The 27,199-nt window shown below is 37.4% G+C and overlaps 1 protein-coding gene across 3 annotated transcripts in view; it reads left to right on the top strand.

Moving 5' to 3' along the window:
- SLIT3 (slit guidance ligand 3) overlaps positions 1 to 27,199 on the top strand; it is a 515,559-nt gene that overhangs the window by 405,968 nt on the left and 82,392 nt on the right. For all 3 annotated transcript variants that reach the window (XM_084535767.1, XM_084535765.1, XM_084535766.1), the window contains 7 exons: positions 4,003 to 4,166; positions 6,412 to 6,544; positions 15,729 to 15,797; positions 17,051 to 17,122; positions 17,299 to 17,370; positions 23,198 to 23,269; positions 26,958 to 27,121. In XM_084535767.1, coding sequence (XP_084391893.1) covers positions 4,003 to 4,166; positions 6,412 to 6,544; positions 15,729 to 15,797; positions 17,051 to 17,122; positions 17,299 to 17,370; positions 23,198 to 23,269; positions 26,958 to 27,121 — 746 coding nt within the window. The remainder of the gene's footprint in view (positions 1 to 4,002; positions 4,167 to 6,411; positions 6,545 to 15,728; positions 15,798 to 17,050; positions 17,123 to 17,298; positions 17,371 to 23,197; positions 23,270 to 26,957; positions 27,122 to 27,199) is intronic.

The raw sequence follows: 27,199 nt of genomic DNA on the forward strand, positions 1-27,199 counted from the left end.
TTTGACACATTTTCACTTCGTGTTTGATCCACAGACAGTTAAGGCAAGAGGAGGTTTGCTTTTGACTTCTTTAGACATTGTGGCCTAGACAAGCCATAGTGATATTTCACATATAAATGCAAAATGCAAATGTGTTAATTTCCTAGCAGCACTCCATTGTAGGTTGTTATATGAAATGACAACACAGCTGAAGATCCACGCTATGCTTGCTTTTCCCTTTCAACCCACACTTTGTAAGTTAATCAGGGTTTGCAATGACTCACTTTTGCATCTATTACTGTGAGCCAGAAATTAATACAAAATTTAACATTTCTTTCCTTTTTTGTCTTGCCATATTTACAGCACTTAAAAAAAAAAATAAATGCTCCTTTTGTTATTGGTCATTGAGTCAGCCTCACTGGTATTATCAAAACATGGACAGCTCTGAAAATAGTGCACTAATGGTTTTCAATAGACGAAGAACATTTATTTTATAAGTTATTGGTGAAAAAAATATCAGTTTTTATTATGTGTTAGTAGTCAAAATAAGTATTTAGCATGCTAATTTGAAAAGTACTTTTACTTTTGCACACATGGTGTTCAATGATGTCTGTCAGTCCTCACACAGTCAGCTGGGCAGATTTGTAAGAAGAGCTGGTTTTCCATAAATTAAACATGCAGCTATTCTCATATAAACTTACCCTGAATTCCAGGATGTATTTTCAGCCTAATTTCAACAATATCCAGATGCGTTTCAGCATGTTTTTCTAACAGGTCACTAGAATTCATTTAAATAGTTAATATTCCGTAGCTACTTTGCAATTTTTAACAGAGATGTTTCTAATAGGATATGAATATTTCATCCCTCAAGACTTCTATTCACCCTTGATTTTAAAAATATGTCTATGTCCTTGAGGAAGCACTTATGAATTTAATGTTAGTAAGACATCTTTGCTAAAAGCTTGATTGCTTTGTTTCTGTTTGAGTAGTTAAATCACTATCTTACATGTAGGAATTCTGATTACTAATTATGAATTTTTAAAACAATCTGCCTGTCCAATATTTCTGTTTGTGATTTGAGAGCTCCACTTGAACAGCCGGTTTCCAAGATAAAGCTTCTGAAAATTATTGTCTGTTCTATATTTTCAAGTGTTTTTTGTAGAGGATCTCTTGTCCCACATGGCACTCTAGAGACCCTCTATCTTAAATTTTTTCCAAAAGCTGCATCACAGCATTGCCATGGAAAGAGTATATATGTGGGCATGTCACCTTCATATGAAGTTAAAATAGAAAGTTGATTCTCTTCAGCTGGACCAAGAATTAAATTTACATGCCACTGAAGTGGTAGGAGGACATGTGTAAATTGTGACAAGATGAATTTTTCTTTTCTTTTTTCTTTTTTTTTTTTTTTCCCCAGAGTTATTTAAGTTTCAGAACAACAGATTTATTTCTCTATCGTATTTATATGTAACAACTTCTCGATTAGTTCTTAGGGAAAGTATAAACCAAATGTAATCCAAGGGTTTAATATTTTTTATTGATATGTTACCCTTTGTCAGCTAATGAGGAGTAGCACATTAAGTTAAAGCAACCTCTGTAGAATGGTCATACTTATTAATTTTGATGGGAGCATCCTGCAGATTGACCATATGAATGTTTCTGAAAGTTTTTCCTTATGTTCAGAGTTGCTGGTTCTCCAGAAACCTGATTATATACACCTGCTGTTTGTTTCTAACAGTGGATTACTTCCTTGTAAGGATTTGTTTCATGGAAGTTGTTCTGCGAATATGATCTCACTCCCTTCCACCAGTGGAACAAATGACCTTTGGAGCATTGGTTCACTAAGCTTTGGAGATTTAAATGCTTGGTTTAAACACTCTATTCATGCCAAAGTATGTCAGTATGGAAAATATACAAGGCATCCTGCATGTGCTCCCATTATGGATTAAAGAAAATGGAAAGCAATTCAGAAATGAAGTAACCGAAAGCAGAGTAATACTTTCAGCACTTTTCTGCTTCTTTCTGACTGAAAGCTCCTATGTAACTTGTTCACTTACTCACCTTTATACAGCAACTTAGTCGTGCCACTGAAACCTAGTCAGCATAAAGTAGGTTGAGTATTTTTTATTATGGAACATTACACTGAGTTTACTACTCCTCCCCATTTCTCCCTTTACACCAATACAATAGGCTCAACAAGATCCACGTGTAATTACACACCCAGAGCTCCTGGCTAGTGCAGTGATTAAAGTGTGCATTGACTGAAGTAAGCCTTTTTACTACATGCTGTAAATCATATTGTGGTTATGTAGTATTGACCTAGAACCTATATAATTTAGAAATTCTTTTGGGTTTGTTTTCTTGCTGCCACACCTTAACTGTGCCAGATGTTTTCATCTTCAGCACTGTTGTGTTCTGAAGGAACTGCTTGGCTGAAAACTTTGTGATACTGACTACGTGGTTAGGTTTGTAAAAGTATGTTGCAAGTGAAGATTTCCAAGGTCTTCAGCTACTACACCTGTATTTGAAGCATGTGTTTCTTTAGGAAACTTTTTCATTTTTAAGATACCTTGTGCTTTAGAGGATTTCATTAACTTTTTTTTTTTTTTTCTCTACTACCATAATAATAATCCTTGGACATATTTACATATGATGTGGGAATTCCATCAGTGTTCATTTGGATACTTCGTTTTCCATATGTGGAGCTCTGACAGTTCATTTTCTTCAATGGAGCAACCCTAGAGGCTATTATTCTTTCTGTATTTGTACAAAAGATAGTCAACTTTTTTTTTTCACCAGAAATACCAGCCTCTTGTTTTCATTTGAAATTTATTCATAAAACTCTTACACACAAATAATGTATAGGAGTTTCAGTACAGGACTCCAGTAAAAAAGATTTTTCCAAGATTTTCAGCTCTAATTCAAGCTAGGTTAGAAAGATTGTTGCTTAAAACAAACATCACCTTATAGTCCTCTCATTTAAAGAATCACAAGCTAATAAGGAATACAAATGGGTAATAGCTTTATTTTATATAGATATCTATGTTACAGGTGTTCAACAGAGACTGCTGTAGCGTTTATGTTTTCGTGCCTTGACAAGAGAATGGATAAAGCTTTCTTTTTTTTTTTTTTTTAATGTTGCTAACACAAGCTACACTAAGAATCCTTTTCTCTTAGAAGGCTGTAAAGTGGTTGCTTTGGGTATCACGCGCTACAGTGCTGCAGCTAGGCTGCAGCAGTATTTTAAGTGTATTCTGGGAGCTGTACCAAGATTTGATGCAGACCTCACAAAGTTCACAAGGCAGTAAAGCACATGCTTTTAACTACAGATAATACTGACCTTAGAAAGAAAGCTTGATAAGGAGTGGCTCAAGCTCACAGTGCTGCATAGTTTATGTATGTGTGTATACATGTATGTACATGCAGAATACTGTGCTTGTTGTTTCTGTATTTCTGTAGGCAGCCCAAATCCAGGTTGCCAGAAGCTCCCACCTGGCACTGATTTGTAACACAGGCAGGTGGAAAGATAAGTGTGTTGTGGCCAGGATCAATGTGCTAAGCTAGCGTGGGTGTACACGTGCAAAGTAGTACACGTAGGTCTTTGTTAATGGCTAGCCATGCTAAGCTTTTCCATGTTATTGCCTGAAGTAATCAGACTGAAGATCACCCACACGTGTGTCAGTGTGTGATGTGAGTTTAGACCTGGGTGTCAGCTGTCACTTGGGGTGAAATACACTGAAAATAAAGCCCTATTGGCAATGCAAGTGTGTCTTAATAATAGCTATAGCGGTAAGTACTTCAGTTCATATACATACATATGTGTACATAAATGTATTTTATAATTACAACCCTAGACTTACTATAAAACCTGCGTAGAACATGCCCGATGTGTAGAACAGAACAGGATCTCAAAGAAACAGATGGCAGGAAAGAGCTTCAACTTGGAATCTGTCTTCTTTCTGCAGTTATTTAAGTATTTCTGTATGTTCTTATTTGATGCAATTATGTCTTGTTCCATTTCAGTAATTTGCTGGCTAACTCCTTTAATTGTAACTGCCATTTGGCCTGGCTGGGAAAATGGTTAAGAAAGAAGAGAATCGTCAGTGGAAATCCCCGATGCTTGAAGCCCTTTTTCTTAAAGGATATTCCAATTCAAGATGTGGATGCCCAGGATTTCACCTGTGATGGTAAGAAAATCCAGTTCAATTTGTCATTTATGTTGACATCTGTATGAGAGCCTCCCTGCCTATCGAGCAATGATTCATGGTGAACATTTCAGTTTAGAGATAAGGAAGACAGCCATTTAGAGCTGAAGATTATTGTTCCCTATCAGGAATTTATTGTTGTTCTCATTTTCCACTTTCTAAAATTCTACCATCTGCACCTAAATATAAGAATAAATTTATGAAAGACAGATGCTCTGCTTTGTATAATACTAGTATAATCCTGGCTCTTCCTCCCAATTCCTTATTCATGCAGCTAGTTAAAACTCGTTGAAACGTGTGGGAATGGTCTTTGCTTGGAAGGTCTCATATTTGGGAACTGTTCCGTTTTGCCTATAAAGGAGATGAATATAGGGAAATAAAAAAATTAAAAATAAAAATAATTAGAAAATAATTAGATGCTACTGGAAATGACTCAGTGATGCTTAATGCTTTGCTGGGACAACATAGGTTATAAATAATTAATTAAATAAAAATCCTTAAATTTAATTATTTTTTCAGATAGTCTCTGTCTTCTGATCAAGCAGATTTTAGAAAAAATAGAGAGGAGAAAAACTGATTGATTAGCACTGCTAACTTGACTTGGAGGCTGTGGTTGCCTGTCAAGCCCAGATATTCTGGAGCTGCAGGTAGTCATACCTCTAAAGAAGGTATGACTAAAGAAGTCATAAGAAGTTTCCCGTTTGGAGAAGAAATGAACTCTGTCCTAGTCAAGCTATGTGGCAGCAAGGCAACATGTTTTGGGCTCTGAGGTCAAGGGAACTGAGTGTAGTCTTTAAAGAATAATTGGCTTTTAGTTTGAAAATAAAAAATCTTGGTAAAGAAAATGACATTCCATACTTCAGAGCTTTCTCTATGATAGATTCAGTCAGACAGCCATGGTGAATGACAAGTATGTGGTGGCAGGATATAAAAAACAGAACATTGGGAAAAACTGAATATGCTGCAGAAACATAATTTTTCTGCAGGTTTGTGAAAGGCTTTGAATTTTGCTTCTAACTGTAAAACATGTTAGAAAAAATATTTCCTGTTTTGTTTTGTTTTTTTGTTTGTTTTTTTTGTTTGTTTGTGTTTTTTTTGTAGGCCAGTCAGGTTTCTTCATCCCTTTGACTACAAATAATTCCCTACCCATATATTTATGAGTAATTTTGTTATCTTGTAGCAGGTATTTCAGTTTTATTCTTTAATCTCAATGCTCATGCTACATCCAACACAGAAGGAAAAATCAGATCAGTCTCAAATAGTCCTTGCATCTTTTTTTTCTTTTTTTTTTTTTTTTTAAGAAGGCAAATAATGATGTCTGGCTGCGTTCTCTTGGATTGCAGCCCTGTGTGTCAGTGCTGGTCCACTCAGGCTGCTTGTACTCACAAACAGTTGCATGGTTCCTCTAGCTGTCATCTAGAGAATGTGCCACTAATTGTTTCTTTTCATATACATTGTGATACTGTACTGTGCATTTGCCTTATGTTTTGCAAAGCCTGTTGGTTTTGGGGAAAATCCATGCCTTAATGTTCTTAACTTCAAAGAGTTAGTTTGTTCCACAGAAACTCTATTGTTCTTCAATTATGAGATTTAATCTGCTGTTTATGGAACTTTAAATCCATTTTTAGAAAAAGTAGATATTTTAATGTGTGCACAGATGGATTGCCAGCAGTTGGAAGTATGCTGCTCAGTTTGTTGTTTGCCTTGTTATCCTTGTCAAAAACAATGAGCTTTTTTAATTCAAATGATAAATGAAATGCCAGGCTGACATTAAAAAAATACAAAATTAACATCTAAAAATTGAATTTAAAAGCAAACAAACAAACAAACAAAAATCTCATAAAGCAGATTGTACATAGTGAATCTTAGAATGGTTTGGATTGGAAAGGTCCTTAAAGCTCATCTAATTCCATCCCTCTGCTGTGGGCATGGACACCTCCCACCACACCAGGTTGCCCAAAGCCCCATCCAGCCTGGCCATGCACACTGCCAGGCATCAACAGCTTCTCTGGGCAACCCATTCCAGTGTTCCACCACCCTCATAGTAAAGAATTTCCTCCTAACAGTTGCTCCAAAAGCTTTGAGAACTACTTTAAAATTCTGTGATGGTTACCCAGGATTCAGGGATGTCCCTCCTTGGTCCTTGTAAGAAGTTGCCTTCAAAGTGCGTCAGTCTGGGCTAAAAGCTGATTTCCCTTCTGAATACTCAATTTCTCCTCCTCTGCAGGTAACGATGAAAGCAGCTGCTTGCTTTCTCCTCCTTGTCCTTCCCAGTGTACCTGTGTGGACTCGGTGGTACGTTGCAGCAACAAAGGTCTGCGGATAATGCCCAAAGGAATTCCCAAAGATGTGACTGAGCTGTAAGTTACATTTTACATAGCTCCTTTCATGAGAAGTTCATGACATTACATTGTGGGGAAGCTTTGTGAGTCTGTTGGGGTTTTGCCTTTGACTTCAGTGACTGACTGGTATTTTGTGCTTTGGTGCTTTCTGTATGTTTTGACCGTTGTTATTTTTAAACTTATTTGTCCCTTGACTGAATGTGTTGCAGTGCAGTGGGAACAGAGTTTATCTATCCTTGCACCCATTACTTCTTTGTGGGGAACAAATGCATATATTGGTATCAAACGATCCTGTAGAGCTTCTGAACAGCCTGAGCTCATAATAGGCAGTTTGTAAGGATGTTGAAAATACATTCCTGACTTAGACAGCTGTGAGCTAATTTTCCTCTAAAGAGATTGAGAAGAGGAAAAAAAAAAAAAATGTCAGTAGTGGAAACAAACAATCAATTTTCTCCAGGCTTCATGGAATGTCTAAAATAACAGATAATTAGATTAAATAGTAAAGTAAATTCATCCTAGTTGATAACTGCCTTCCTAGTCTTCTTTTCATCTACCTCTTTTTTATGAATTTATAGTGGATTTTGGTTCTTTGCTTGGAAAGAAAATACACTGCTTGGTGGAACTGCTTGGCTTAAACAATTGGCAATAGAAATACAGAGCTTTTCCTCGTTAGATCCTTATTCAAATCTATACCAGGTGAATTTTTCCTGAAACTTATTACAATTTCTGTATGAAAGTAGTTGGTTGAGTTAGTTGGTGTGTTCAGTGAATTTTCTAATGAATGAAAATCTGCTTCTGCTTTACCCTATTTAGTAATGAGGCAACTGATGAATGAGATGTACATCCTTTTACTCCCTTTGAAGTGGAAGGGAGTTTGTGTTGTTTTATACAAAGCTTAAATGAGGAATGGACTGAGAGGGTATGTGAGAACACAAATTAACATGGATATTTTGCATTAATGAATACATCTGTATGGACACTGGGCATATTTAATAGCGGTTTGAAGCAAAAGTCGAGTCCAAGCCTTTGTATTACTTTATATATTGCAATCAGTAATGAAGAGTCTGTAAGGTGGTTTCTGCTCTGTTCTTGTTCAGGTCCCATTGAATTCAAATATTCAAATATGACTTGCCAACAGTAAGATATCACAGATGTTACTCCTATTTCCACTGCCACACTGAGGAATTTTTATCTTTAGATTTTGCATATCGAGTTTTACTGATACTCTCCGATACACTGACGACATAGCTTTCACAAAAAGAGTGAAATTAATCTCACGTTTTTGAAAACTGCTACATTTCTTAAGCTATTTCTTGGCAAATGAGGCAGTAGCCTGGAACTGAGCAGTTTGAGTTCATAGGAGTTTACGTGACTGTCTTCTTCAGTAGGAGCCTCTTGGCTGTGCAAGCTTCTAGTTCAGTTTTCTGCGTTCAGTCCAGAAACGTGTCAGGAGAATACTGTCAGCCATGGACTGGCTGGCTCTGAATTTTTCATGTTCTGCAAATATAACCTTGAATCTGTCCCAACTGTCTCAAAACTCAGTCCTGATCTCACTTTCCTCTCAAGCAATATAGACTAGCTCCTTATATGTATCTTTACAAAACGATGAGCTGCAGGTACTGAAAGAAAAAAAAAAAAAAAAAAAAAAGTGTTTCTGAAAACAGTGAAAAGAAGGAAATTAAAAAGAAGAAGAAGAAAAAAAAAAAGTCTTACTTGCCTTTCTTCTGCTTCCAAACTGAGATAAACATTGCCCATGATTTAGAAGACACTGTACCATCTACATCTATTGTAAAATGTATTTTTACTGTCCTGTATTTGATAAATCTTACCACTGTTGTGGCAAACAGCATCTCCTGTGGGAGCCCACCTTTTGCCTCATTTTGAGGACCAGTAAAATTTGACAGACATGGCCCAGTAACTTTCTGCACACAGGGTGAAAGAGATTATTCCTCTTCAGTGTATTTATACTCCTCACCCCAAAATGCCCTCCTTTCCCTAGGGCAGTCCCAGATCCCATGAACTCTGTCCTAAGGCTGGAGTATTTTGTCAAAGCTGCTTAGTCTCTGTGGTAGCAGCAGATATCTTTCAGCTCTTGGAACTGGAAAGCATGTAAATTACCTGCTGCAGAAGACATCACAGCTTTTATATGGCTAGACAGAGCCCCAGCAGTCTCCAGGGCAGGGATCCTTCACCTTTCTCACCAGTATAGCAGCCAAAGGTGCTCAGGGAAAATCCTTAGTTTGTGTTCCTGCAACCCATGCAGCTCTTCTCCCTTTCCCCACCCTCACCTCCATGTCAGTAACCCCCAGGTGGTGCACGGGGGTCTCCTTGCCACCCCCACAACAGGCACTTGCAAAAAGCCACAGTCACTGAGGGCAGAGGTTGTGCCATGGGAGGGACCAAGGGTGTAAAGAGCCTGCAGCCCCCTCCCCGTGGGAGGCCCAAAAGGTGCTGTGATGCAGGGGGGCGTTTTAGTGGGATTTTTATGAATGCGCCAGTCTGCATTTATAAACTTCCATTATTGATGCATTCATTTACAAGGCACATTAGCTGCAAAGCTTTTTATTAAACTGCAGTGTGTTTTTATATAATATGGTTTGAGAAAAAGCACTGCCATGTATCTGGGTAAACCAGTCTGTTAGGGCTGCATATAGTTTTCTCAGATATTCTTTTAAATTCTTTTAGAGGTATTAAAATAGCCTTGAAATGGGAATTCTTTCATTGTAGCAGGTATTAAATATCAATGTGAAAAATTGACCACCTTACACAGGTAGGGATAAGGTTCACCTTTGTTGGGTCAAATTTCACTGTGCCTAAGCTCAGCCAAAAGATCACCAGCTATGTTTTATTATATGGTGTACCAGAGACTTAGGCTCGCTCCTTCCAACTTTCTTTCTGAGTTTCTGTTCTGGACAACAAATGGGAAATCTGTGACATCCTTAACATTTAAAGCTGGGAAAGACGGGAGACAGACCCGTGTTTGGTTTGCACCACCCCTGGAAGGAAGAATTACCTTGGCAGGGAATGCCTCCACATAGAACAGAGTTGAAAAAATCACTAAGTCTCCTGTTTTCAGAGGGATGATAATACAAGCGATTTCTGTTTTCCAGCAGTTCTTTCACAGAACCCTGTCATCATGGGCAAGCCTTCTTTCAGCTTCCTGTGAACAGGGAAATACTATGTTGTTTCTTGCAAATTCCTTTGCTGTATATTTATATGCTGCCCACATTTTTACCCCACTGTTTACTTGCTCTGAAGAGAAGCCTTGGTTCTTTGAACACAGTCATTTATCTCGTCCAGAAATTCAGAAGTAAAATGTTGATGCAATGAGCTAGTTTGGAACTTCACCTGACTCTCACTTTGTGTTTTAGGTTTCCTTTTCTTCTTCTTCTTCCTCCATTTTTTCTTTTCTTAATGTATATCTGAACCAAGCTTCCCATGCTCTTTTTCCTTTTATATATTACCTCAGTGTATGAGTGCTAGTATTTTCTTTTTTTTTTTTTCCACAAAACTATAGTCTATTTCTAAAAGTCTTATCTGACAAAATCCAGCTGCTGTTATGGACCTACAGCATATAATAATTTGCACTGAGGGAAAAAGCTGAAGGCAATTATGTGGGCACTGCATGCATAAGCTGTAACATAATGAGCATGGTGTGTTTCAGAATAAATCATAGAACCATGGAATCAAAGAACAGCTTGGGTTGGAAGGATCCTTAGAGATCATCTCAGTCCAACCCCCCTGCCATGGGCAGGGACACCTCCTACCACACCAGCACTGCTGGTTCACGTTGAGCTTTTTGTCCACCAGAACCCCCTCTCTGCAGGGCTGCTCTCAATGAGTCCTTCTCCCAGCCTGTGCTCATGTCTGGGGTTGTCACAACCCAAGTGCAGAGCCTTGCACTTCGACTCACTGAACCTCATTAGATTCTCATGGGCCCCCTTTTCTAGCTTGTCCAGGTACTAATATGCACTAGCCATGTAATCTCTAGACTCAAATGTTGTCATGACACTGACCTATATGATAGCAGTGATGGGGTTGTTAGAAACCAACCATACATCGTTGTTAGTGATTCATTTTCTTTCCATTTTTATTAATGCATATTAATATTTGAATTTGCTTTGGCCATTCCTCTCCTCACAAGCCTTCTTTCTCCTTGTCGTGTTTTTTGCTCTGCATGTTTTGTTCTTTCAGCCTCCAAGCTTGTTCAGTCCTTTTCTATACAGCAGTTTTCACAAGTGGCTGACCTGCTTACCAGCAGAGGAATCCTGTCCAGATGCCTTCCAGCTGTTTATTCCCTGCCCCTGGGGTGCTGCCTGTTCCAGCGAAGGAGAGCTCTCCCCTTTGAGAGAAAGGATAATTCTACAGGATATTCTAGTCACAGATAAAATAAAGAACTTTAATCTGCATTTCAAATATGATAGATAAGAAAAGATAAATAGATCGGATGTGTGATGACTGAGGAGGTTTGAGTACGTATTAGAAAGTTATTTTAGCACTAACTGAGAATAAGGGTAAGTTAAGCTTCAGGGCGTTCACTTTTCTCCCAGTCACGCTTCAGTGTGTCAAGCCAGTAGGTTGTGGTCTGACATACGAGTGCACAAAATCCAGGCTCCAGATCTGCCAGAGCTTTCTTAAGTTCAAGTTCCAAATTTGTACCTGGATCTATGCTTGAATTGTGTATCTTCTCAAGAAACAGTAATTGAAACTCAAAAATTCATGTTTTGTGGATATGGTTCATCTTTCACATCAATGCTCTTCTAGACCTCCTTTTTCAGGAAATGAAACTTGCATCAAAATGTTAGGATATTGAATATCCGCATTAAAAGGTTTTGACTATAACTTAATTTTAAAGCTGCATAAAATTGGCAAGTATCATCTTTTTTTTTAATGTAGCATTCTATATGAAATATTCAAAGAAATTAAAGAAAAGGCTTTGTGCCTTTCCATTTTCTGCGTGAGAACTGATGTTTCTCTCCAGTTTCTTCTCTTAGCACAGATTGCAACTATGAGCTTGACTTTATGGCTGAATAGACATTTCAGTACAAAGAAGGCTCCAAGTAATTCACATGGTTATATGATGCCTTGGCACCTTGTGCTGGTTGTATCACCTCAAATCCAAGTAGTTTCAGTATAAAAATAGACAAGTTGGAAAAAGAACAGCTGTCATCTTTTATGCATCGTTTTAAAATTTTTATGTGTGATGTCAGTGCATGTGGAAGGTGCTGCTGGATGAGCCCCTGGGGTGCTGCAAGCACTGGGCTCCAAGGGCTGGAGTGGTTGGTGCAGGTGCAGAGCAAGGCTTGGCCATGCCTTGGAGCACCAGCCATCCTGGCCAAGCAGGTATCCATCTCCAAAGCTCCTTCAGGTTTTCAGACGAAGTCTTTTCTGGCACAGGATTGGTGGCATTTTATGAGAACATGAGCACTTTATTTATTTTTTTCCCCTATTTTGACTCTGGAAATTATTTGTTGGCTACAGGTCATTATTCAGACTTCAGGATTCCCAGCAGCATTCACAGGGTAGAAAATAATTTCCAGTCTGATATATTAAACTACAGTCATGAGACTGTAGGAAGCAAAGGAGTTTGTTTTGAATACTAGTCAGCATGTCTATATTAAGGCAGCTGACACCCACTCTTGACTCTGACTGTCTGTGTATTAATAACTTGACTCTGAACATTAAAATTAGACATGTATTTTTTCATTCATGCCAGAATTTCTTTGCATGCCAGATGCCATGTACATCATCTCGCTTTGGCTAAGCATTAGAAAGAATTAAAAATACAGTCTTCCCTCCACATTCTTCTGTAGGGTTTTGTTGTGGGATTGTTTTTGTTTGTTTGTTTGTTTTTGGGGGGGGGTGTAACTTCCTCCTTGGTTAGATGTGTATACACAGTTGTAACTGGTTTCTACCCTTACAACCTCAGGAATAATTCTGTTATGCACTGGGTCCAGTTTCCAGCCCTCTTGCAGCCCCTGTACATCATCTGCAGCCCAGCAAGGTGCAGAACTGCTGCTGCTGTGTTCTCTCTGTTTTGACGGAGTCCTGGCCCATGGCAGTCAACAGTTCACCTGCAGCAGTTGTGTTCTTCAAATGCAACTCAGATCCTCCTCGTTCTTGGCATGTTCTTATGTCCTAAAGGCTCTGGTTATTTCAAATTCATTGCACATTCAGAATTAATGCCTATTACTTAGAAAATATTGCTGTTCTTTGTATAATGTGGTGAATGGTTTAACAGTGGTCAATTGCTCTTGCGTGCATGAAAAGTATATGATCAGTCATTTTTCATTGTAAAATTGTGTTTGTTCAGAAGTTATACCACTAGAATAAATGCTGCAGCCTTTTTCATGCACATTTATATAGCCAGTAAATTGTTTGCAATACAAATCCAATTCTATTCAAAGGAGATCTTCTGTAGGAGTTTAACTCTAGGAGCCTGTGTGTCTATGTTAGTCTGAGTAGTGAAGCACTGGATGAAAATGTACTCCCTTGACTTTTGGTTGCACCAAAAGGCAAAACACGGAAGAAGAAGAAAAAAAAAACTTGGCTAGCTATCATCATTTTGTTCAAATTGGAGGCCATTTCATATTGGGATCAACAAGAGAATATCATGAAAATCTATTTCTGAGGATTTCAACACATTGCAAGAGCTGAGTCTCTTCCTAAATGAAAATCACATATTGCCTCCAAATATATAATACATGACCTGCTTTTGATTTCCTTTGGAAATCCTTTGGATTTTACATGTGGAATAAACACTGGAGCCTTAACCTACCCTCATGCATGACTTTAGGATTTGCAGACTTTGTGGGATGAAAGAGAAGGCACAGACTCTCAGCAGCTTGCTGCATCCATAGCAGACCACAGCTGGGGAAATGAGACGTGATTTGCCATATTTAAATAGTAACATATGCAGTTGAATTCTGAGGATCTTCTACAATTTATGGTGTGAATTTGCACTATAGCAAGGCACTCAATTTTCAAAATAATTTTCACCAAATTTAGACAAAATGAAGCAAGTGACTGTGAATGTGGCATAATTAATCCATATCCTGGTTCGTCTATAACCTGTGTCAGCAGAGCAGCCCTCACTCCTTTCAAGGGTTAACTGTTTACTGTATAATGCTGTCAGCTGATGCTTGTGATCCTTGTGAATGGAGAGATTAATCTGTTCAACGGATTTTCATTAAGGAAGGATTGTGCTTTTGGTTAGAAATTCAAAAGCCTGTAGTTCTGCTTGTCCAGCTTAATCCTAGCAGGAACAAGGTCATCTCCACGACATGCTCCCAGACAGCTCTTACTTCACAGGATCCTGGCACAGGCAGAACAGATAACTGAGGCTGGGGAGGAGGAAAGTAAGCATTTCTCTGTACTCATCCCTTAGTGAGGATTTTCACTTGTATCACTACTAGGCTCCAGTATTTAACAAGTTACAAGAAATTCTTCTCGAAGTAGTTCAGTTGAAGAGTGCTCAAGCAGCAGAAAATGATGAGAGGCCATTATATAGAAATAGAAGGGGAAGAAAAAAAAAAAGAATGTGACAGTTACGTATTATGTAAGAAATTCTGTTAGTGTTTACAGTTTTTATTTTTAAATGAAGTAAAAATAAAAATAAAACTTGTGGGATAAAAAAAATTCTTGGATTTTGTTTACCCAATATCTCAGTGTTGTTACAGTTGGTATAGAGGGAGAATGTATAGCACAGCAATAATCTATTATTATTGTTGTTTATTATAGTAAATGCAGACTAAGGAGATTTGTTGCCAAAGAAAATGAAATTGTATGTGTGAGATGCAAATTCTTACCATGATTATTGGATTATATCCTCAGCAGCGGAGGCAGCACAACAAGTGTTCTGGTGTCTATGGGCTGCATTTCCTGACACTCGACAAACCTCTCCGAACATATCACGTCAATTGCAGTGGTCTGTCTACCTTAGGAAAAATCCCTCACAAGGAGGCCTATGAGGAGAGAAATGGCCAAAGTGGCCAAAAATGGGAAATGTTTTTTCATCTTTTATCCTCACCTGTGGGGGAAGGATTTGTTTCCCTGGTTGATGTGCCCTCTGGTAAACATCTGATGGACCACCCAGCCAGCGCCATGGCACTGCAGTGGCACGTTTCTGTTGGAGCCTTGTTACTTTGATATCTTCCAAGGGTGCAGGTTCAGCCCCCCAAAAAACAAGGTTAAGGATAAAACTCCAGCTCTGTCTTTATCATTTAGTAACAAACAAGAAAAGGCCCGTGCCCCGTTGCTACCACAGGAAGCAATGTTAAGTCTTCAGTATCCACGCTCTCTTCAGAGCAAACTTTTGGAAAGTATTGTATTTGGGTTTTTACCTTCCTTACTGTATGTTTACATGTCTTCAGTGGAGCAAACCTACCAAATCCAGGCACTTTATTCCAGGAACATGAGGACATAGGGTTATCCTAAAAAACTTCAGCCCTACTGTGCACGTGTCTGAACAGAGACACGTATAATGGTGCCTCAAAGTACTGCCATCCTGGAAACACAAGCTTTTATTAAGTTCACTTAGTTCTTCTGGGAGAAGCCTTTATTCAAAAAAAAAAAAAAAACATGGTCTTTCATCTTCAATTTGTCTCAAGTTTTCCTCCTGTACCAGTGTACTTTGAAAAGGCAAGGTGAGGAGGGTGTATATGCCAGGGTAGGAACTGCTGTAATAAATGTGGCATCAAAGCCATGATGTTTGTGTTGACACTGGAATAAGTGAAACTTCTTACAGCACAGAGACCTACAGTACAGCTCCTTCTGGCTGTACAAGGGATTTACGGGCACAAGACAAAACCTTTTTCAATAGTTTTGGTCAGCAGTCTATGTTCTTGAGAAACTTGTTAAAGGTAACTTCAAGTAAGGGAAACAACCCCTACAAGTGCTTCTCTCCTTACTTCTTCAGCTGCAGTCTTAGAAGAACCGAATGTTGGTGGTCACCCTTTGCTGTAGGCCAGAGATTTTTTTATTCACTTCCAAGTCTTGAACAAAACCATCAGTAAGCTACTGTCACGCTTTGCATGTGGGATAATTCATTTACAAAGGACAAACTCTTGCAGTTTCAAAGCAATGAATCAAAGACAATTTCCTTAGTGACTGAATTTAATTTGTATTTTCTTCATGATGCAGATTGAGTGACAGGAGTTCTTGTTAACATGTTTATGTAATTGTCAAATGTGCTTTTTTTCAGATACCTGGAAGGAAACCATTTGACTGCTGTGCCGAAGGGGCTCTCTACCTTCAAGCACCTGACTCTGATGTAAGAAACACATGGTTTCAATGCCAAGAAAATTAGATGACTTTTTCTACACTGTGTTGTAGGAGGAACATAAATAATTAGTATTTGGGGAAAAAGTCACCACACAAAACAAAAACCTTCTGTAATTTGAATTTGGAAAGAATTTCATAGTAGCCACTGCTGCCAGTAGTGTTCCTAAACAGTGGAGAAAGAGTGAGGTGACTAAGAGCACCAAAAACACTTCCTCTGCAGGAGCTTCCAGCATCTGTGAGAGGACTAACCTCTCATTCAGGGTGCTACTGTTTCACTTGGCAGATTTATCTGTACAACACTGTAAAGGTCATTAACAGAGGAGACAGCGTTAATTTGTTCTAGTTGAGGCAGCATTTATAATGCTAAGGTAATGAAAATTTGCATAGCTGTTTCTGCTATGAGCAGTCATACTTACAAAGACAGCTAGACTCTGTTCAGTAAATTGCTCCCTGAAATACACCAGAGTGAAATTTCTTGGCTGAAATGTTTAGCAGAAATTTTCAAATGCTCTTTGAATCAGCTGTAGATGCTCAAGTTGAATGGGCAGAACAACAACAGGTTAAAAAAAAAAAAAGAAAAGAAAAGAAAAAAAATATATATATATGCAGGAGAAAACTGGAATCCTCAATTTTAAATAAAAGGGATTTTTTGAAAAAACCTCTAATTTTATTTTTCAAGGGAGAGCAACAACAAAGTAAAAAGTTCTGTTTGAGCCTAAAAGACTCTTTTGAAATTTAAAAAGAAAAAAAAAAAAGAAATATCTTTTATTTCTAGATGAACCAAAGTAAATAAATGCCTTTCCTGTCTTTTATTTATTCAGTTTATACCAGTGACCATTCTTTTTGTAGTTCCAGTCCATGTGAAGAGCATACAGAAATGGCATACCTGAAATAAATTGGAAAGCAAGCTGGTACAGCAAATATTCACCCATACTTACACTCATCTATTAATTTACCTTTGTTCTCTGAATTTTTTGCTTGTATTCACTCATTTTTTTGAAAAGCTATGTACTGGAAATTTGCCTTGCTGAAAAGTCCAAGGCCTATTTTCGTGAAAATAACCTCATGTGGTTTGCAGTTAGAGTTTTTTTAGAGCTGGTTAGAAAACATTATATCGATTGATAATATTTGACTTTTCAATAGCCTCAATCATTTTACTGTGCAGACATTATGAAGCCTTTAAAAAAGACTTTTTTCTAAAGTCATATATATAAATGATGTTTTCTTTGTGTATTTTTTCAGTGATTTGAGCAACAACAGCATAAGTGTATTGGCCAATTATACCTTCAGCAACATGACTCAGTTATCAACACTGTAAGTAGTCCAAAGTTCTGATGAGTCTTAATTGCTTTTCAGACACTATCTTAGGTGTTAAACAGTTAGTAGATATCTTGTTACTTAAGCGTATGGCTTTCGGTACTTCATGGTTGAATTAGTAGTGAAATGATCAAAGAAAATAGTGTTGTAACTGTGTTCTCATATTCTACCAGCATCTTGAGTTACAATAGACTTCGGTGCATTCCAGTCCACGCGTTCAATGGGCTCAGGTCTCTTCGAGTGCTGTAAGTACCACTTTTTCAATGCAGCTGAGTTGCAGCTTATTAGAATGCTGTTGATGGCAGGGAGGTTTTTAATGAGCAGATGGCTTTCGCTTGATTCAGTAGTCATAAATATTTTCACACAATTAGCTTCAATGTACTTGTACTTAGGTGCAATACGTCCAGTAATGACTAGAGCAGGTGAACACTAAACTTTGAAAAGAAGCAATTATATATTTGCAGGATGAATGACTTTTTCTTTGATAGTTCAGGGACAAGAACTACCAGAAAACAGGCCTCCAAGAGTCTGCATAGGGCCTTTCTCTCCTGCTTGAAAAAATTTTGGGTATCCCACAGGAAAGGACTTCTTGCCTGTGAAAACTGTTCATGTTTTAGAGTGTAAGTTTCCATTGGATGCTTCAGCAAGAGCGTGTCTTTACCGAAAACTTGAACTTTAGAATATTTTCAGTTTGCTTAGATTTCTATAGGCAAGTTTTTATAAGAGAATTCAGTCTGAACAGGGTAAGTCAGAAGTCCCCACACTAAACCAATGAGTAAGCCAAGCCAGTGGCTGGCTGGGCAGCAGTGATGCTGACGTGCCCATCTTAAATTTCGTTATGCTGTGAAGGAAATTTCTCCTCACAGTGACAGGAGTGTGGGCACGCTCAGAAGCAAGCAGCCTCCCCTCTCCACATGCTTTTCTTAGGCATCTGCTAGAATGACTCCTGCTTCAGTCTCATTTTCACTGCATTCTCCATCTGACCATCAGAAGCTCACCCTGAGTTCACTTTGCTTGGTTCTTGGTGTGGATGTGTGACCCCATGGGCAGTTGTTTGGACACTCATTACTTGTATGGTAACCTGAGAGCAAACACATTAAATAGCTCATCTGTGATGAGATTATTTGGCTTGGTGCACGTGGCCAGAACAGAGGAGTTGAGTAAGATGTCCTGAGTGCTTTGAAACTTCAAATTAATTTTTGCTATTTTTTTAAGAAGTTAGGTGTCATTTTCATTCAGAAGTTTCTGTGAATATAAAGAGCAGTGATTATTGTGTACTGACTCCCGAAGTGTGGAATCCAGTTGTCAACATGGGCAACAGTGGAAGCTATAGGGCAATGCTATTCAACAGAGCTGTTACACTGCAGTATGGGTGGTAAAATAGATAATCTACATTTCAACCTCCTAACTTACAAGACAGATTTAGACCCTCAGTTTTCATTATTAAAAACACGGAAGATACGTGATTTGGATTTGTTTTTTGAAGTTTGGCTTGGGATTCTGATTTCTAGTGCACTAGGATGGTCACATTTGAGCTGTTACATGAGTCCTGAAACTCAGCCACAGATGAATATATTCGGTTTCATGGCCAAATAAATTATTCCATGTGGAGCTGTCTTCTGGCCTGCTTCTGATATGCAAGATAGCTTGATTAAAGCTAGTTTGGGACTCTCTACACTGAATTATAGGGTAGATATACCCTGTCTCACTCTTTCCAATAGCTACAATTTTTCTTTTTCCTCCTATTCTTGCAGAACCACATATGTACAGAAACAAAGGGCAGTATTTTGAGTATCAGCTGTAATCTTTTGGCTTTATTAAATGATCTGTTAATCAAATTGAAAATATCTTCCTTCTTCAAGGGAGAAGCCCTCCCTGTCTTGTGCAGAGCAGCATGAGTGAAATGAAGCCTGAATGGGAATCTCTTTCTCTGCTCTGTGCATCTGGAAACCTCCAGATTGATTTGATTTATTATGGCCCACAAAACTCTGGTATCAGCTACAACTTTTGCCACATGTCATCTACGTTGTTATTAAAAATCAATTCTCCAGAGGGAAAATGGGCTTCCGAGTGACAGCATGCAATCTGTTATTGTCGGTTATGTATTTTCCATATTCTCAGGAGAATTTAAAAGAGAAAGCATCAGCAAAACAATTTCCACTTTATTTTTTTTTTTTTTTAGTAAAAGAATATAGATATCTCATTACCTTTGGCAGTGCTTGCCTTTGAAAGTAACAGACTCTTCTCATACAAACTTCCGTGTCTTCCAAATTCTGTTTTCTTTTCTTTTTGTCTCTGTGCAGTAAATAAAATAAATATGCATTTAAAAATCAGAATAATCATAGATGTATGATGAAATTGATCTTTGACAGATATCTGGTTCTCTCCTCTGTCTCTTACCCTCTTACCCTTTTTTTGTACTTCAGCACAAGCCCAACTGAGAAAAGGGCTGAGTCAAAATGTTTAAGTCTGAATATACATCAATGTTTACATAATCAGACCTTTAATCTTTGCATGGCTTATCCATAATGGCAACCAAAGTGTGCTTTGGAGCAATTTCAACATAAAATTGTAAGATTTTTTTTTTCAGCAAGCAAAAGTCTATATCAGTAGTTTTTTCCACCAAAAATATTGCAATGAAAAATTATGATTTTCTTATTCAAAGCTAGTGTTTTTAGAAGCTAAATATAGTTTTAAAAAGCTCAGAGATTGAGACAAAGTAATTAAAAATGTTAGAACTCTCCGGTTGACCTGAATTGATTATTTTAAAGATTATTTTTATTGTGTGACAGTGTTACATCTTATGACATTTCATCCTGATTTAATTAGGAGGGAAAGTCTAGAAATAAAAATATTTTATGAGATCACTAAAGAAATTTCCATGTTATATTCATGGAAAAACTGCTAAATGAGCTACAGAATATTCTACTAGCATGGGATATTCTAGTTATACTGAAAACCAATGGATGTTTAACTGCAGTTCAGGAGCTCACATTTATGTAGAGAAGTGCAGTGGTGATTTAGAGCTCACACAGAGTAACATGTGTGATAATAAATCTGCTGCATATACTATACAGACACCACCTTGGAACCACTTTTTGCAATATACTTTCGTTGTTATATGTGCACTGAATTGACCTAAGAGAAATATTAATTGCCTTAGTTTCTTTTCTTTTTGTTTGCATCACAGAATGACTCTATGTAGTTATCCTGCAAGCCCAGCCAAGCTTTTAGCCACGTTTCTGTCGTTACAGAGAAGATTGATCTTTACTGGAAAAGCCCCCACTTTGTGTTCATAGTTACCTAATGTTAGGAGACAACAGGTTAGGAGGCAGGACTTGGGAACATTTAGGTTTAGTTCATGTCTTTATATGTAAAGTATATAAAAAAAAAAAAAAAAAAAAAAAAAAAAAAAAAAAGTAAAACAAAGTAAAAGTAGGAATACATGAGGAAGAAAGTTTTTGCTTGAGAAATTCAAATGTCCTATTATGGGCTCAAAGCAGAGATCCCCATCACCTTAAATTCAGCCTCTTGCTGTTTACCAGTATTTGGACAAGGAGATACCCAGAAGTTGTGCTCCTGAAGGAGATAATAAAGCATGCGTAGGCATTATCTGTCCAAATGCTCAAGAGTTAAACCAAGCACTTGCTTTCAAAGTTTTTTGTTATAAATGTGTTCTTATTGTTGATCCAAGAGGAAAAAGATTTCACTGCACTGCTGAATTCTTCTATTGCCATTTTATACTGTAACTCTTCTGGTTTTTAGCATTTATCAGTTAATTTTAGTTGCGCGGGTGGAGATATTGCTAACATAATCTTTTCATTAACATGCAGTCACTTGTATCCATGAAACATATCTCAGTGCTTGAGATATGTAGTGAAGTCATTAATTAAATACGGGTTTATTTTTTTGGTGTTTCTTACCTTCTTAGAGGTGAATCGCTTTGTTATTCTTCAGTTTCTCTTGGAAAAAAGTTTCCAAGACATTTTCTGTAGGAAAGCAATTGTACACCTTCACAAAATAGAGAACTGATATGATGATAAATACAAGTTCTGCTTCCTGTTGAAAGAGAAATCATCTCATACATCTCTAAGTAGTTTATAATATCAGCTCATAGGCTCATTCTGAGTTTCTGTTCATTTAAATATGTTCACTTCATTAAAGGAAGGAATATTTTGCTGATAATTTTTTTGATCAGGCATGATCTTGCATCCTGACACCAATATAGGCATTCCTTATCTTACAGCTGTTTTGGTATGGCCCTGTCAGTTGGTCATTCCGTATAGAATCAGTGTGTTTTATCTGGAGTTACCGTGTGGGACTTCACATCCTTCCTGTTTGTGTTTGGATTAATCACTTGAAGATCCATCCTTCCTTATACATGACAAACATTAATAGCCCAAACTTAGGTATGCTCAAAAGAAAATATCAGAGTCTGGATGGTACAAAGGGAAGTTTTTGGTTTACAGTGACAAGAACTGTAAGAACAATCCCATCAGGACAGTTCTGCTGTAGTTTTTGGTGTCTCATACTCTGTAGAAGAATTTTGCTTTATAGTAAGATAGAAACTGTACCTGCCATAAGACACTGGGAAACTTGATCATGGTAACATTGCTTATGCTCACATATCTCGCAGCCCCACAGCAGATCCCTGGCTTCCAGGATACAGGATAAGGGGCCTTGGGGACCCTTGGGGACCTTGGTTTTCCTCGTTGTGTGTTTCTTGGTGTAAGGCACTGTGTAAAAGTTAAATTCGTAAGAAGTATAAGGCATCACAGAGATCCTGGTGAGGCTGAGAGTGGTGTTAGGGTGGAGAAAGGATGGAAAAAGAGATGCTTTTACTTTCATTTGGGGCTGTTTTGTATTTCCATCCGCCCAGATATTTGACTTTTTCACCATTTCAAGCACCTTTAACGGTCACAAAACTCAAAAAGATGAGATTGCTTTGTTCCATAAGTCACCAGGTGAATTAGAAAATAAATGACTCAAGCAAAATTGCTGCTACAAACCCAATACACAGTGGGCTTCTGTTTTGCACCTCCTCTGCCCCATCTAGAGCCCTTACAGTACTTGATGGACCTGGGAAAGTGGACATAAACACTACAGGATTCTTATATAACTGAAGCAGCTCAGGGGAGAAGTGCAAAACAAAATAACACTAAATTATATCCTTTTCCTTTACAACTTCTCTATGACCTTTTGTTTGAGAAGGGGTTAGTGGGGTCCAACAGAATTGACTCTTAAAGAGTTCTTTCTATCTGTTACTGTGTGAAGTATTAAGCTAGCAGGCAGTGACACAGAAACTAGAAAAGTTACATAAATATTTTTCTCCATGCCATATTTTGCTAGATAGTTATCCAGTGAGGCAGAGGATGCTGCAGATGAATAGTTTATTTTATTTTTATTAAAAATAAAAAATTACGCAATTGTATATCTTCTCTGGTGCACTTTTTAGATAGTTTTTATGTAGTTGACACCTCATCATCTCCCCTCCTGCAGACCATCACACTCATTTGCTGCTGTATGTTGTTAACAATACCCTAAAACAAGTATTTTCACTGGTAACAGAAATTTATTTATCAAACAGATTTGTAAAATACCACACAAAGAGTTATTTCCTACTGTAAGAATGGAAAACTGCAATGTCAAAGTGCAGATATATTTGCCTTCATGGACCCTTGCTCTCTCCTAGGGTCTCTCTGAAGTCAATATTTAATTTAACTCTCACATTTCTTATTTTCCTTCTTCTGTTTTCTTTGTGTTTTCAGCTAATGGGATTCTGTAAAAGAATTACAGGTCTGTATGTGAGGGTCTGCTTGTCATCAATACACTTTTAATAGCATAAATAGTATGTCACCTTTTTAATTTAAAACATTAGTCACCAACAGTTCTGATTGTATCATTATTTTAAATGTCAACATCTAGAAGTAGCATGGAAGTTTGTGAGTTGTGAAGCTTGTAGAAACTCACAAAGAAGGAAAATTAAATATCATTCTTCAGCACTAATTCCCTCACTTCTGAGCAGCTGGCAATACCATGGTTTGATACCTTCCTACTTCCCCCCTCTTCTAGGACGCTCCATGGAAATGATATTTCCAGTGTTCCCGAAGGTTCATTCAACGACCTGGTATCCCTGTCCCATCTGTAAGTACTTCTGTCTGGTTCATCAGTTTCAGAATTATAAAACAGTACAGATTACTGCAAATTTAAGATTGTATATCTCTTCTGTTTTTTCTGCTTACTTTCCATATTCTGCTGTGGATATTCACAGTTCAAAGGAAATAAACTAAATACTAGAACCTGTTGTTATTAGTTACCAAAATATTTTCTTAAGGAAAACCAAATGAGCAAATGTGATGGTTTCCTCTTCTGAGCACTTTGTGTTTAATGCTTTCTTTCAGCATTGTCTATGTGAAATGCAGAGTGTGTTATGGTGTGAGAGGGAGACAGGAAACCTCCCACAAAGAACAAATATTAAGCAAATGTGAATTCTGTGCTTAATAAGTGTCATATGTTTTTCATACAGAAATGTTGTCAGTATATGAACTTGATGAATTGCTGCTTCAGACTATGTATTTTCAATCATAGCGAAATCGGATATACCGCAGTATTAATTCTTCATAATTTTTAAAAAAATTATTAAAAGTTTCACTTATTTCAAGAAATGACTGTCATATTGGGTCCAGGATAAATGCAATTTTTTAAATGCAATGCAATTGATGAAAGAACTTTAAAGACAAATAGCTGCAATTTTTACAAAACACAGTCTGTTAGTGCCAAAATAGTGAACAGAATATCCTTGTTCACTGAAATAATGTGTGATACTGCACATTATAAGACAATAGATGTAAAGGAAAAGTAATTTTGTATGCCATGTTTCTTGGTTACTGTCCTTAAGTAATCAAGAGGTTGTGTATGTCTTGGTTGTTTTGTGATATGATTAGTTTCACAAGTGTATATGGATATTCTGCTGTAATGCTGCCCTCATGCATATGAGTTGATTATGGTGTATACATATATCAAGACATAAAAATGTATGTGTGTGCATATGCACATTTAACATAGCTTTTATATCTCTGTTTCTGTCTTTGCAACCTTAAACATGCTCTCTGGAACACGTGTCTGAACATATTTTCTGTTCTGTTTTGGAGTGAAACTCTGACAGAGCTGAAGTCCTGTATCTCCTTTTGGAAGTGCACCTTCCATACTGGGAATCTGGCTTCTGAGGATATTTTTAGAACACAAGAGATAAACATATCATGCCCCATTTGTTTGGATTTTCCTCGGGGTTCACTTTAAATGAAGTGCAGACACAATTTTGCTGGGTAAACTGTTCACCTTAGGGAGTGATAAAAACCCCTTTGGCCCAATACAGTCACTGCAGTCTATCTGTTTAGATGTATGTGCTGCCAGAAATGTAAAATACACAAAGCTCAAATGAACAGTAATAAATAGGATCCATAAAATAAATAAGACCTGTCTGGGGTGTAATTTGCAATGCTGAACAATTGAATTTTACAGTACAGTTGTGGTCTCCAGTTTCTTAAAGAGGATACAGCATGATCATCTGAAACTTTTAGCAAACACAATGATCTTGCTAGTTTTTAAGCTCTTCACAAGCCAGAAAAAGCTGGGCTGATTCAAACACAGTCATACATAATTGAAAATAAATTAATCTTGTGTTGCCCTAATACATAGATCTTTGATAAGAAAGCATGTGTTTTAAGTAAATTTGAAAATGGTACAAGAGGTTGCTACTCATCAAACTCATAACTCGGGGGAACAAAACTTTCTGTTGAATTTACAGGCTCCGCGTGGCTACGGGTAAGATAGATATTAGGACTGGAGGAAGCTGACTACCAAGGTGCTGAGCAGTATGATCAGCCTTCTGCTGCAGTACAATTTAGAGGGGTCAAATGAACTACCAGAATTGCAAAGAAAGATGTTTCTAGTATAGACAAAACAACTGTTTTTAGTCAAGTCTTTTATAACAGATTTAAAATGGCTTGCATTTGGAGGAACAAAACTGACATCTATATACTTTAATCACTTTTTCCAGCATTGTTTAAAGCTTAGGAGAAGATACTGAATTTCCTTTACATTGTAAATATATTGTCTGGCTGTACCTGATCAGTTTAATTGTCCTTATTCTAAGAGTTACCTAAAAAATACATTAATTTCTTTTTTTAAAAAAAAAGGCTTAACAGAAATATCTGCAGCATGTTTTGGAAATGTTGTTGGTTGTATTTCATTATAGCAGAAGGTATTTGTACCTTCTCAAAATAGTTTGCTATAATGGGCAAAGAAATAGAATATGTTAGAGCACATGAATGAGAACACAAGAATTCACAATAGTTCCTAGAAATGGGGGGATGGCAGGAGAAGGGAAAAAAAAAAAAAAAAGATACAGAGATATGTGTTATAATTTCTGTAGTTATACAACAGTGTCATCGGTAATCATTTCTAGTGACTGTGGGGCATCTTCATTTCCAATGTACTTTATGAAGATTAATTAACATGGGTAACTGGCCTTCCGTTGTCCTCCCACTCCCATTTTATGTATTACAATTGCTTGATGCTAAAGTTAATTTCTGGGTCCAAAATTCACTGCTGCATTTTGTTTGACCTTGGACAAGTGAGCCGGTTGATCACAGTTACAGGGTTAAAAAGTCAACTGAATAGTTTTCTATTGTTAGCAATGGATTTACAGAAGGAATGGATGGATTTTTTTAATGCTGTGCTGCCATACACATATAATTTTGATGAATGAGCTCTAGACGGGATTTGAACCTATGAACCCTCATTATGAATCTGTCTAGGGCACAGTGGGTTCATTAGTCACTCCAATAGAAATGTATCAACAAATTTACTGAGATTTCTATTGCAATATCCTGTCTGATATTTTTATTTGAAAGAAGATTGAGTTTAAAATACCATCTTAAAAATAGTTTTTAACAAATGTAGTGATCTCTTCCCTATCTGTAACTATTTGGTTAATTTCCTTCCCACTGCAGTTGAGGTGTTGCACAGTTAAAGCCTTACATTTACTTTCAGCAAAATAAATACTGACATCCAGCATCTTTACACTTCCAAAAGTTAATTGTTTATAGACTTACTTTTCTGAAGTCCGAGCTTTGTCTATGATTGAATCATTGCCTAAAAAGACACTTTTTAATGAGGAAAAAGAAAGAGTCAAGATGGCACCTAAACTTAGAGTAAAAAGTTTTTTTGTTTGTTTGTTTGTTTCCCAGATAGATCTGCATTAATAATGAAAAAGTCAGGTGAATTATTATTACGCTATTTGAACACATCTACTTCAACCATGTGACCTCATTCAAGAGATGGGTTAACCTTCAAATATGTTTTCAAAGCCATAAACAAACTTTATACCAGGTTGCAGTTTTGGAAATAAGGATATACTTTTAGTGCATGATTTATCCAGTGAGGCAACATTAACGTGACTCATCAGATCCAAACTAAATAACACAATTCGCTGTTAGAATATGCTCACCATGGCCAAAGACTTGAATTTTCCAGGTTGGTTTCTTTTATTTAATGAAAGCAATGCATGTCTGTTGACATTCCTGAAGCACAAATGCTTGGTTGTTAGGTATTTATGAAACCTCTGTTACTAATGATGGGAAGAAAAGGAGCAGGAATACTGGAGGAGATAATTCTAGAAGACTTTCTGAATATTCAGAAGATTTTTTTTCCCACAATTTGAAATAAAGCTTTCCTATATGAGAGTAAAATGTGCCTTAATGAGATTCAGGGATGTTATCTTTGCTTGCAAGCCAAAATAACTGATGTTAATTTTTTTACATACTACTAGGGCACTAGGTACTAACCCTTTGCACTGTGATTGCAACCTCCGCTGGCTTTCTGAGTGGGTGAAAGCAGGGTACAAAGAGCCGGGAATAGCGCGCTGCAGTGGGCCCGACACCATGGTGGACAGGCTGCTGCTCACAACGCCGACTCACCACTTCCAGTGCAAAGGTGGGAGACTATTCTTTCCTATTGCTTTTCTTTGTCTGCACCACTTTCTTTCTATACTCTTACAAGCTGGTTTAAAGT

This window comes from Aythya ferina, assembly GCF_964211825.1.
Source record: "Aythya ferina genome assembly, chromosome: 14".
Classification (NCBI taxonomy): domain Eukaryota; kingdom Metazoa; phylum Chordata; class Aves; order Anseriformes; family Anatidae; genus Aythya; species Aythya ferina.